Raw genomic sequence first — 12,743 nt, 5'->3', positions numbered from 1 at the left:
ACAGACTGAGACTTTATTGAAGACATTTCAGAAGTTTATGTACAAAACAACATTCCCACCCCCATATCAGGCTGTTAGTCACCCACCGGGAACACAGCAAGTGCCTGGTGCACACTGGCAACCTGGGGACACTCAGAGTTTGCCACGGAATTCACAGAAGGTAACAAATCCCCTTGGTTTAGAGCTGGGCAATTTCAGCCTTGGCTCACTTAGGAACAAAGGGAATCAAAGGAGTTTTTTTTTCTGGAGGTAACTGAAAATGCTGGAATCTGACAGCCTCCACCGGCCTTACTCTGAGGTCAGGTCGTTTAATTCTGCAAAGAGCCAGAAGCCCACTTTGGCTTTGGAAGTGGAAAGGAAGCAGCAGCCCCTGGATTTAACCTGCAGGTTTGCATCCATTTCAGAGGGTTCCAGGAGATGCCCGTCACCGAGAGCACAGCAGTGTTTGCAGCTAGAGCAGAGCAGCAGCAATGCCAAGGGAAAGACTCAGCCCCTCTGCTTCCCAAACACACCCACAGAGAGGCTGAGTGTCAATGGCTATTTCAACAAGCGTGTAAAAAACCCCTAGAGACAGACAGGAGTGGTTAAATTGTGACTGAGGAGCTGTTCCTGTGGAGTTCTGTGCTCCTCTACCACGGCAGAGTTTCCCCTTGCCAGTCCAGGAAAGAACCATTTTCTTTTTCACCAAGACGTTCCAGAACAGAGAGAATACCTGGGATGGCCTCCTGCACCTGCATGGGAGCCTGGAATGAATCAAGCTTAGGTCATTACTGGGAATATCCTGCTGAATATAATTAAATACATTTCAGGAGGCTCTAGAATGAAGGGGGATATGTTTTTGTCAGAGAGAGAGAAAGCGAGATAAGCTTTCCCATGAACTGGTCTGAGGGAGCTGGAGAGAAAGAATTAAAACAATCCCCACGTGGTGTTTTGCAATAAGCTGTTTTCCTCATAAAGTTGTTCACAAAAGGGAGGTTTCTTAGCCCCCTTTCTGTAACAAACTGGAGTATAAAAAGGAATTCTTAATAAAGTTATCAGCCTTCAGAGCACATGGAGTGTGTCACTCATTTATCTGTGTCATCTCTGACTCAGCGGTGACATTTTGGTGTGTCACAGCCCACAGAGGGGTGTGTGCAGCCAGGGGGCAGCAAGGGTGTCACGGACATATTTTATGAAAAATCCTTTTGCTAGGATCTTTTCTCCAGAAATGAAATGTATACAATCATTATCTGCTGCTGTGGGATGCAACAGGTACATCTTTGATTGGTCCATGTCAGTTGTTTTTAATTAATGGCCAATCACAGTCCAGCTGTCTTGGACTATCTGGTCAGACACAAGATTTTATTATCATTCCATTCTGTTCCTTTCAAGCCTTCTGATGAAGTCCTTTCTTCTATTCTTTTAGTATAGTTTTAATAGACAATTTTCTTTTAATATAATATATGATATATTCTTTTAATATAATATATGATAATTATATAATATATGATAATTATATTATATTACGTTATATATATCATAAAATAATAGATCAGCCTTCTGAAACATGGAGTCAGATTCTCATCTCTTCCCTCATCCTGAGACCCCTGTGAACACCCCCACCCAATGGACCCCAGTGTGACATTTCCACACTGGCACTCACCATGTTCCCACCCATGTCTGTCTGAAGCCAGCCTGGGTGCAAGGAGATGCAGAGAATTCCGTCTGATTTCAGGTCTGCAGCCAGACACCGGGTGATCATGTTCAGGGCAGTCTGCAGGGGTGGAAACGCCCATTAATTAATGTGTGATTAATGAGCCTGGAGCACCACCCCAGCCGAGCTGCTGGGCACGTCCCTTCCACAGCAAGGGGCAGGAGGAGGCTCTCAGGAGCTCATCCAGACTTTCTGGGAACTCTGCAAGCTCTGCCACCACAAACCGCTGCCCAAAAACGAAACCAAGTTGTAATGGAACATAAAGTAGCATTTGAAACGCCTCAGGAGCTGGGAGGAGAATAATATTGACATAAGGACTTTGTTTTCCTGCACTAACCACTACACAAACATTCATTTACTTCTGAACAGGGAAAACAAGCGTTTAACAGCTTCTGAGTAGGTGGTGTAGGAGAAGCTGTATGTGTGATCCTGACTATCTGTACAAACTCAATCCCTGGATGTGAGAAAACTGAAAATCCCACCTGTCACTGACTGACATCACCACAGAGGTCAGCACACCTTTTGCTGAGTTTCCTGCTCTCTCTCTGGGATGGGAGAGGAACACAGCTGATGGAGCCCACACTCGATGGCATCAGCTCCTCCCTGAGTGCCAAACCCCTCAGGAGTGGATCTGTGTCAGAGCAGGGATTTGGGAGCCTCTTCTCTCACACTCAATGGCATCAGCTCTTCCCTGAACCCCTCAGGAGTGGATCTGTACCACAGCAGGGATTTGGGAGCCTGTTCTCCAGGAGTTGCCCCAGGTTCAGCGTTCCACAGCTCCCATTTCCACCCCAGTGGAGAACAAGAACACTTTTTGTGCCCACAGAGGTGCTGCACCCCTTGCTAAGGCCAGCATGGCTCCACCTGCCCTCAGCCAGGGAGCACAGCCCAGGGCAGCCTGTAGCTGTGATATTTTATGAAAAACCCTTTTGATTTTTCTCCTGAGAAGCTGAGAGGCCTCAGAAACAAAATGCAAACAATGTTCATCTGCTGCTGTGGAATGCAACAAGTGCATCTTTGATTGGTCTCATGATTGTTTTTAATTAATGGCCAATCACAGTCCAGCTGTCTTGGACTGTGTGGTCAGTAACAAGATTTCATTATCATTCTATTTCTATTATTTTCAAGCCTTCTGATGAAATCCTTTCTTCTATTCTTTTAGTATAGTTTTAGTATACTTTTAATAGAAAATATATCATAATTATATTATATATACTTTAAATATAATATATATCATCATTAATATAATATATATCAATTTACTTTTAATATAATATATATCATAAAATAATAAATCAGCCTTGTGAAACATGGAGTCAAGATTCTCATCTCTTCCCTCATCCTGGGACCCCTGTGAACACCACCACACTCATGCAATAAACAAGTGATGTATTCATGCACCCCAGCACCCACAAACCTTTGCTATCCTGTAGGGATAGACCTTGAGGAACATCTCGTTGGCCTGGACGAGCTGCATGGAGGCAGCCAGGGAGGACATGTTGATGATGGCAGCTCTGTGACAGCCCATGCCGGTGCCCAGCTGTGCTGCCTTCCTCAGCAGCGGGAGGAACGCCTGTGAAAAGCAGAGTTTGCTTCATGTGGTGATTTTGGTTGGAGCTGGATCATTCCCTCATCCAAAGCAGGAGCCCCAGCACCGTGTGGTGATGGCTCCTCAGCCCCCGTGGCCAGAGGAGACCTTCCTCCAGCAGTCTCTTGTGCCCACCTCCCGTCCCCACTGTGGCATTCACATTCTCTGAAAAAATCCCTTTGTCCAGGGTTTTTTCTCCTGGGAAGCTGAGAGGCCTCAGAGAAAAGGAAAACAATTCTTGTCTCATTTGCTTCTCCTCTATTTTTCTCATGTGGAATGTGTTTGGAGATTGTTTCATTGCATTCTGCTGCGAGGTGTTTTGACTCTTTGGCCGATTGGGGCCACGCTGTGTCTGGACTCTGAAAAGAGTCACAAATTTTCATTATTGTCTTTTTTAGCCTTCTGTAAGTATCCTTTCTGTATTGTCCCCACTGTCACATTCACATTCTCTGAAAAATCCCTTCGCCCAGGATTTTTCTCCTGGGAAGCTGAGGAGCCTCAGAGGAAAGGAAAACAATTCTTGTCTCATTTGCTTCTCCTCTGTTTTGCTGCTTTGGACTGTGTTTGAAGATTGTTCACCCACAGGTGATTGTTTTATTGGGTTCTGCTGTGAGTTGTTTTCACTCTTTGGCCAATCTGTGTTGGGACTCTGGAAAGAGTCACAAGTTTTTATTGTTATCTTTTTTTTAGCCTTCTGTAAGTACCCTTTCTGTATTCTTTAGTATAGTATAGTATAGTATAGTATTCTTTAATATAATGTAGTTCCATAAAGTAATAAATTAACCTTCTGAGGTTGATTAACCTCGGAAGGTTAATTTATTACTACTCCATGAGAACATGGAGTCAGGTCCATCATTCCTCCCAGCAAACACAACACCCTCTGCCACAAAGTGACCCCACAGTGGTGCACAGACAGCAGCTCCGTGTCAGAACTGTCCCTGTGCAGCTCCAAGGGCACAAACACCTGCACAATTCCAGCTCAAACGTGGAAAATGCCCAGGCTGAGCCCATCCCTGCTCACCTTGGTGACCATGAGCTGGGCCACGGTGTTGGTCTCATAAATGGTGAGCATGGTCTCTGCCGTGACCTCCTCCAGCGAGGCCAGCACGTTGATGCCGGCGTTGTTGATCAGGCAGTTCAGCCCTTTGTCTCCCACTATTTCTTCCACTTCCTTCACCACTTTCTTGATGCTGCTCTCGCAGACCACATCTGCACAGGGGAGGCAGGAAAAGCCCCAATGAACAGTGCAGGGAGTGCCTGGCACGGGACAACTGTGCCAAACCAAAGCTGAGGCTCACTGGGGATGTTTGGGCAGCATAAAGGTGAAAATGCACAGATTTTACAGAATTACATTTCCCCAGTGTTATGTTAAAATGATTTTCAGCTACTGATCACTCAGGAGACCAATTCTTTTAAGATGCACTCACCTAAGTTGAACAAATTTCAGCAATAAATCCCTTTACTCACCCAGTTGCAGGAGCTTGATGTTGCTGTATTGCTTGCTGAGCTGCTGCAGTTCCTAGGAAGAAGAATTATTTTTATTTTATATATATGTGTGTGTATCTCCATGGGTATTACATAAATCACTTTGAATTCTGCATCTCCTCCAGAACTGTAACTGAAATATTTTCCTGATTGGACTGAAGGCAGAGATTCTCCTTTGTTTTCCAGCCTGCTGAGCAGCTTTCCTAAGAGCCAGATCAGGAAATTGGACTCTTCCCCTGCTCAGTCCAGACTCCAGCGTGCTGGATTGTTAGTGGGACATTTCCCAGCTTCAGTGCTCAGTTCTCAGCATTCCAGTAAAAATCCAGTGCCTCTCCATTTCTGTGAGAAAATCCTAATTCTCCTGAAGCTCAGCTAGTGCTGGACACCCCTTCAGGGCAAGGGGAATGCTTTTAAAAACCCATTTGGAATTTCTGTTGGCAGGAAAATTTCATTTCCCGGTGGGAATTTGGTTTCCCCAGCGGCCTCGTTAGCGTCACTTCTTGTAAGTGGAGTTTGAGCCCACCAAGGAATCAGTCTGGGGCACAGCCACTGTCCAGGAGAACAATTCCCTCCCTGCTGGAGCTCTCTCAGTGCCTGTCAGTGCTGCAGGCTGCTGTTCCTGCAGAAATCCCTGCTCTCCCCTGCACAAAGAGAGTCCAAACTGGATTTATGGGCCCAGCTGGAGCTCTCAGGTTTCTGTGCCATGGAGCCAAGTGGGGAGCGTGGCCAAAGACAGCAGATGGATTCCATATTCCCCGTCATGTTCAGGAGACACAGCAAACCTGGCCAAACATTCCAGCCCTTTCTTTAGGAGCCCTTTGGGAATGGGGGTCAGGAGGGCAGGCTTGGAAAGAATCCTTCCCTGCCCCTTGGAGACACTTCAGGGACTCGGTGTGCTCTGACAAACCGTGATGGATCACATCTTTTATCTCACATCAGGCCCTGCAGGGCTCTCTCCAGGCTTGTTTGGGAGATTTGTGCTCCCACCCAGGCCAGTCCACAACCGCAGTTAAGGCTATTAAGGGGAGGGGGAAGGAAAAACAAGCCAGAAGCACAAAACCAGAAGACATTCCTCGCTTTGGACAGGCCCGGGTGGGACAGATTTCCATAAATTAAAGGCCCAGAACACGCTGGCTTGTTTATTGATGAAACAGCTCAGCCTGCAGTAATTCTGTGCCTTTGGGTTGTCACTGGATTTCAGTTTGGCAGCATCACTCAGTGCAAAATCAGCTGCAGGAGTGCTCTGGCTGCTCCAGGTTTGTCCATTTATTTATAGTTGTTTATTTATATGCTTTACTCTCTGACAGAAACAAGCTACCAGCTCCTGCTGAAAGGCAAGAGAGACTTCTGAAGTGAGCAAACAATATTTTCAATTAAGAACTGAAGCATTCTCCAGTACACAGACAGCATGAAATCACAATAGCTGCATGCAAATTAGGTTTAAAATTCAATGGGTTTTCCAGTTAATTACTTGGTTAACAAGTCACTCCCACTTCAGGGGTTTGAATTTCTGAGAAGCAGCTCCCAGCTCAAAGCTGATCTGGACAGCTTTGGTCTTCAAGAATGTTACACCTGATAGAAGCTGAAAAACCCAGTTAAAACTCTAAAACTGGTAGGAAAGCCTATTTTCCTGCAACTGTGGCTAGAAGGAGCATGAGAAAAAGAGGACTGAGACAAGGAGGTAAAGCCAACACATCCCAGCCAAGGCATTTTTAATTAGTGTGCTGTGACAGATAATTTAAAAACAAACAAGACAAACAAAGCCCAGCAAAAAGCCACAACACAACTCCCTACCAGTGTTTATTTAGCATAGTAGCTGCAGAACTGCTCTGCACCTGAGCAATCACCCCAGAGAATCAAACTCGTGGGGAGTCCAAGACAAGAATTAAACTCTGATTAGCATCTGTTGTTTCCTGCTTGCTGATTTTTAATTACGATTAACAAAGACTCGGCCTATTCTGATTTAAACAAGACCCTCTGGCACTCGGGGCTCCAGACACAGACTCATCAGCACACGGGGTATTTATTGCTAGATTTCAAGCAGGAATGTTTTGTTGTCTTTGTCATTTAGCAAGATTTACTTTGCCTTCTTTATGAAAGCATTATCCACTTGGGTTACAGCTCTTGGAAAGGGCCTGGCCCCGCTCAGCCAGTTGGAAGCAATCAAGGCAAACAAACAGAGCCTGAGGGCAGGATAAAGGTGCTCGGGTATCCTTCACCTCATCCTGCTCGCACTCAGGACAAAACCAGAGGTGTATCCTATTTTTCTGCGCCCCTCTGAGACAGATTTTCAGTATCACAATGTACAGCCAGCTCGCTGTTCAACCCTGGAACAGCTTCCACGGCACTGCCCTGACCCACAGCCCTCTCTGCCTCCAGAAAATCCAGCCCTCGCTGCTGTAGGAAGTGTAAAACACTTCCAGAAAAAATAAAATAATCAAACAAAGCGACTCTGCGATAGCCCAAAATTAAAAAGACTTCAGAAATGCCCCCTTTGCCTGGTAAATGTGGTGCACAGATCGCTCAGCTGCTCTCCCCAGTTGCAAACCACATGGCTGAAATATGTGTTAGAGGGAAAAACAAACCCCAGAGCTGACAGAGACAGTGAGCAGAGATCTCTGGGGCTGAGCAGGGACCAGGCACAGCTTGGAGCTCCATCCCCTGCTCCAGAGAGAGGGAAAATGCACGTTTGGGCTTCCCAGAGCTCTGCAGAGGGATTCGCTCACCTGGGAACTCGCTGGGGCTTGGGGAGATGCTCCTGTGCACATCCCACAGCTCTGGGCACTTTATTATTGATTTATTCACCTCCTCCTTCCCCATCACACCTGGGCCTGCACCGTTTTAAGAGTTTTCCCTTTTATAGGAAAGCAGGATGGGGGAGGAAGGAGCAAAGAAGGAAAAGAGAAGTGTGGGGAGAATTTCACCTTGTGCTGGCTCCTTGCTAGCAGCACTGGGGTTGTCTCACCTTGATTTTTAAAGATTTTCTAAGCTTTTTTCTATGATTTTTTAAGATTTTCTTATTCTTCTGATGTTTATGTTTTTGTAACAAACTTTTCCCACGCACTTTCTATAAATAACTCATTGTTTTGCATTCTTTTATGGAGGAGGAGGAGGAGAAATCTGACGGGGGCTGTTGGTTTGCCCAGTGCCATTGGAGAGGTGGCGATGGACAAACTGCCCATTTCCAATTCACTGTCCCTTTGGGAAATCTATAAATGCTGGAGCCAGAAAATAAACTCCTAATTTTTCACCTTGAAAACATCAGTGTGTCCTACAGCAACAGGGTTGTGTCCATCTGGAGAGCAAAACCAGGACACCGGGATTATTTCCCAGGAGATTTGTGGCTGCTTTTTAACGCTGGAGCAGCCCAAGAAAAGGCAGAAACAACCCAAGAAAAGGCAGAAACAACCCAAGAAAAGGCAGATTGGGATCAGAGCGTGGCTGGAGGAGTCTCCGGTGGTGTTTTCCAGCAGGGGCAGTGGTTATCTGCCTGCCTGCTGCACGTTATCGTGTGATCTGCAGCCCATTTGTTAGGCAAATGTTCTGGGGAGGCCACCTAGGAGCTCCTCAGCCCCGGAGCTCGAGTTTTCACAACTTCTGCCAGCACAGACTCACATGCAAAACCCTGCAGCTGTTCAGCATTACCCAAGGTTAGGGAGCTACAGGAGATAGATGTGCTGCTTCTCCTGGGGAACAGAGGAAAGCACACCCTGAGATCTCCCCAGCACACTCAGATCTGCCCAGAGCACTCAGATTTTCCCCAGAACACACTCAGATCTCCCCAGAACACTCAGATTTTCCCCAGCATCATTGGAAAAGCAGCTCCTTAAGGGGTCCTCTCTGTCCACTCTTTGGAGGGCTCCAAAACATTCACTCATCGCTCTGCTGGGGGATCCCTGCCCAAGGTGGAGCTGGGTTTGCCAGGTGTATTTAATCACCTTTCCTCTAAAAATTGGGAGATTGTTTTTAAAAGCGTTTTCATTTGCGCTCTGCCCATCTCCATTCTGCCAAGGGAAAATGCTGCTCTGCCAAAGCAGAGAGCAGAATTTAAAGGAACTGTCCAAAGTTGTTTTCTCCAGGTTCATCCTCTCATGCAGTGGGGAACAATTCACTTCTACCAAGGAGGATTTTTTTGTATGATCAACAAAAAACCAAGAGGAAAACCGAAATCAGACCACCTGAATTACTGTCAAGAGGAAAAAACACTGAGCCAGGTGCGCAGAGGAAGAAAAACTCCCTCAATTTCACAGCCCACAAACAGATCTGAGATGGGCCAAGCCCTTTTCGTGTGCCCCAAATTGAGCCTGCAGTGCCAATTCCTGGAGAGCAAAAACCTGAACTCTGGGAGTTCAAAATGAATCTGAACTCTGGGAGTTCAAAATTTGACTGGAAATTCAGTGACAGAAAAGAAAAGAAGGAAAGGGAAGGGAAAAAGGGAAGGGAAGGGAAGGGAAGGGAAGGGAAGGGAAGGGAAGGGAAGGGAAGGGAAGGGAAAAAGGGAAGGGAAGGGAAGGGAAAAAGGGAAGGGAAGGGAAGGGAAGGGAAGGGAAGGGAAGGGAAGGGGGAAGGAGAAAAAGGAAAAAAGAAAAGGAAAAATGACAAGAAAATCACAGAACCTTTGCCTTTCCTACCACGCTCAGCAGCAGTGCCAGGCTGCAGCCAAGCTGTGAGAGCAGCAGCTGGATTTGGTGCTGCCATGCCCACGATTCCCCGTGCTGGAGGCTGGGCCAGGTCTGTTCTTGCCCTCTGCCGGCCCCAAGGACCAGTGGGAGCCCTCTGAGAGGGTCAGAAAGCTTTGTGCCAGCTCCACGCTTTGCAGATGGGGCAGGTAATGCTGGTGAAACCACCACAGTACCTTTAGTAAAGATTTCTCTTCCTTGTGGAGTTTCCAAAGCCATCTGTTAGAAATCTGCTTTCAGCTGGCTGCAGAGGTTTCCATTGATGTCCTGCCAAAGCACAGCACGTGGCCTGGAGGTCCTCACAGAGAACAAAAACCCACCCTGGTGCACCAAGGACAAAACCTGCCCCTCTAAAAGATGGGGAAAGCTGAGGATGCCCCCCGTGTGTCCAGCAGGGTCCCTGTGGGGCTGCTGGAATGTGGCTCCTGGCCAGTCCACCCTGCCAGAGCCTTTCCAGGGTTCTCCCAGCAGCAAGGAGCGACCCAGACTCTCCCCAGACACACACATGGCACTGGCTGAGGGCTGGCTCATCTCCCTCTGCAGGTTTGCAGCATTTTTGCTGCAGATTTTTAAATATCGGCCACACAAAAAACCCTCCAAAAGTGATGAGTTGAGCTGAGATTTGCCTGTGTAATGTTTCCTAGGAAGCTCTTCGTGTTAAAGGAGCAATTTCACTCCTGAGAACATTATGATGAAATAAAATCACAATGCTTGTGAAAAAGAGAAGTTTCCTTCCTACAGGAGACACCCTGCCAGAGGCTTTCCAGGAAAGGTACCAAGGAGTGACCCAGACTCTTGCCAAACACATTGCACTGGCTGAGGGCTGGTTCATCTTCCTCTGCAGGTTTGCAGCTTTTCTGCTGCAGATTTTTAAATAAAAATCACAACCACACACACACACCCAAAAAACCAAATAAAAACTGATGAGTTATGCTGAGATTTGCCCGTGTAATGTTTCCTAGGAAGCTCTTCCTGTTAAAGGAACAATTTCGCTTCTCCATGTAATGGATCTGAGATCATTATGATGAAAAAAATCGCAGGGGCCATTTGGAAAAAGAGAAAGAACCTCTCTCAGCAGTGGCCAAACAGCCAGGCAGGGAGATTTTGATCTAGACCAGGTCAGGTATCTCTGCTGCCTTCCTGTGCCACTGCCACAGCGAAATTTGTGCAATCTCTGTAGGAAATGGGGCTGGGAGCAGTGCCAGGAGGGGACAGGACTTAAAGGCACAGAATGGGGTGAATTTCTGCTCTATAACAGGAATGAAAATGGAACAGAATGGGGTGAACTTCTGCTCAGGTAACAGGAGTTAAAGGGAACAGAATTGAGTGAATTGCTGGTCAGGTAACAGGAGTTAAAAGGGGACAGAATGGGGTGAATTTCTGCTCAATGACAGGAATGAAAATGGAACTGAAGGGGGTGAATTTCTACTCAGGTAACAGGAGTTAAAGGGAACAGAATTGAGTGAATTTCTGTTCAGGTGCTGCCACGAGGGGCTCAGGGAAAAGGATTTAAAAGCGAACAGAATTGAGTGAATTTCTGCTCAATAACATGAGTTAAAAGGGAAGAGAAAGGAGTGAATTTCTGCCCAGGTAACAGGAATGAAAATGGAACAGAATGGGGTGAATTTCTGCTCAATAACAGGAGTTAAAGGGAGCAGAATGGGGTGAATTTCAGCTCAGGTTCTGCCAGGAGGGGCTGGGGAGCAGCAGCCCTGAAGGGAGCTGTGCACCTGATCCCAGCCTTGCTGGGCTGTTTCTCTGCACTTCCATTCACAAATGCCATAAATGCACCTTTATCCTGGAGACCTTTTTTTTAAATTAAAATCTTTTCCTTGGGTTTCATAAGGACCTGCAGAGCTCAGACTGCAGCTGTTACCTGGCCAGCCCTGTCCCACATCCCAAGCACCTTTTAGAGATTTTTTTTTTTTTGTAGCTAAGCAGTAACAAAAATTCCTGTGTTTGGTTTATTGCTGGGAGGGTGTGATCACAATCTGTGTGAAAGGAACCAAATCCCCCAGCAGGAGCAGACACAGGGGCTCTGTTTAACTCTGGAATTTGCATTCTTTCCTTGCTGGAAATGGAGGGGAGATGCAGGGATGGGGCTGTGGGTGTCAATTCTCCTTCCAAATGCCTGGGCTGTTGCAGAGGGGTTTGGGACAGGGCAGGGCAGGAAGGAGCAGGGGATAGGCACCTGTGGGAGTTTCTGTGCTGCCCAAATTCCCCCTCTGGAGGGGAGCACACAGCACAGGTGACACCGCTGGGCACAGAGTGACTGATCACCCTCAGCGATTTGCCTCCCAAAGTTTGAGAGGTGTGTGAAATTTTATCTGCGAAATTTGAGTTTTAAAGACTCCTATAAAAGTCTACAGGAGTCCCAAAACCACTGCGATGCTGCAGCAGGGGGGACTTGGGCTGAAATGGGAGAGAGAGAGAGAGAAATACAAGTGGATCCACGAGCAGCGGGTACCAAAAATTCCTGTGTGCCGCAGGAGCTCTGAGCCCTGCCCAGCACAGAGGGGAACTCAGAAGTGATTAATTCATTGCTCATCTCGGCTTTATCAATTGCTGCAATCGCAGCAGAGAACAAGAGGCAGGGAGGGCACACAGAGACGCGTGGACAGAGAGAGACAGAGAAGCAAAGCTGTGCCAGGTTTCTCCCCTTTCTGGGAAATGTTTCTGAGGGACCACGGGCTGTCCCTGCAGATCCGGGCAAGGACAGCACAGAAATATCCAGCAGCAAACCCAGCGAGAAACTCGGGGATGGGCGGAAGGGGTGGCAGGAGCGCTGGAGATGCTGCAGCTGCCTTGCCCTGTCCCGCTCACTCTCCTGCTCCCGGGAACGCTCCCGGTCATCGATAAACCCCAGCTCCAGCCCGGAGAGCTGCCCGGTATCGGCTCCGGCCCCGGAGAGCTGCCCGGTATCGGCTCCAGCCGCCCTGGCTCCATCCCCAGCCCAGGAGCTCCAGCCTGGCTCCATCCCAGCCTGGCTCCATCCCCATCCTGGCTCCATCCCCAGCCCAGGGATGCTCGAGATGTTCCTCATTTCCAAACTGCCTTCTCCTCCCTCCCGACCCCTTTACCCCTCTCCGGGGACCCCCAGCGCCCCCGCCCCGTTTACCTGCGCCTTCTCGGGGTACCGGCAGGTCGCAAAGACCAAATCCGGGGAGGGGCTGGCGGCTGCGAGCCCCCGCACCAGCCCCAGGCCGATGCCGCGGCTGCAGCCGGTGATGAGCACGGAGCGGCAGCGGGGCTGGGCCATTCCTGCCTCGGCTCGGCCGCTCCGCTCCGCTCCCGGCGC

The 12,743-nt window shown here is 48.1% G+C and overlaps 1 protein-coding gene across 1 annotated transcript; it reads right to left on the bottom strand.

The window, feature by feature from the left end:
- LOC128947640 (C-factor-like) lies at positions 1–12,743 on the bottom strand. Its single transcript, XM_054291984.1, has 6 exons — positions 12,564–12,743; positions 4,749–4,800; positions 4,303–4,490; positions 3,111–3,266; positions 1,643–1,753; positions 1–743 (listed from the first exon to the last, which is right to left on the bottom strand). Exons 1-6 carry the CDS (start codon positions 12,702–12,704, stop codon positions 630–632), a joined length of 762 nt encoding a protein of 253 aa, XP_054147959.1. The 5' UTR covers positions 12,705–12,743; the 3' UTR covers positions 1–629.

Source organism: Melozone crissalis, unplaced genomic scaffold, assembly GCF_028551555.1.
Source record: "Melozone crissalis strain CALT ecotype California unplaced genomic scaffold, PUWL_Pcris_2 ptg000107l_1, whole genome shotgun sequence".
NCBI lineage: Eukaryota > Metazoa > Chordata > Aves > Passeriformes > Passerellidae > Melozone > Melozone crissalis.
Note: the sequence above shows the minus strand (reverse complement) of the source record. Positions and strands in the feature narration are given on the sequence as shown.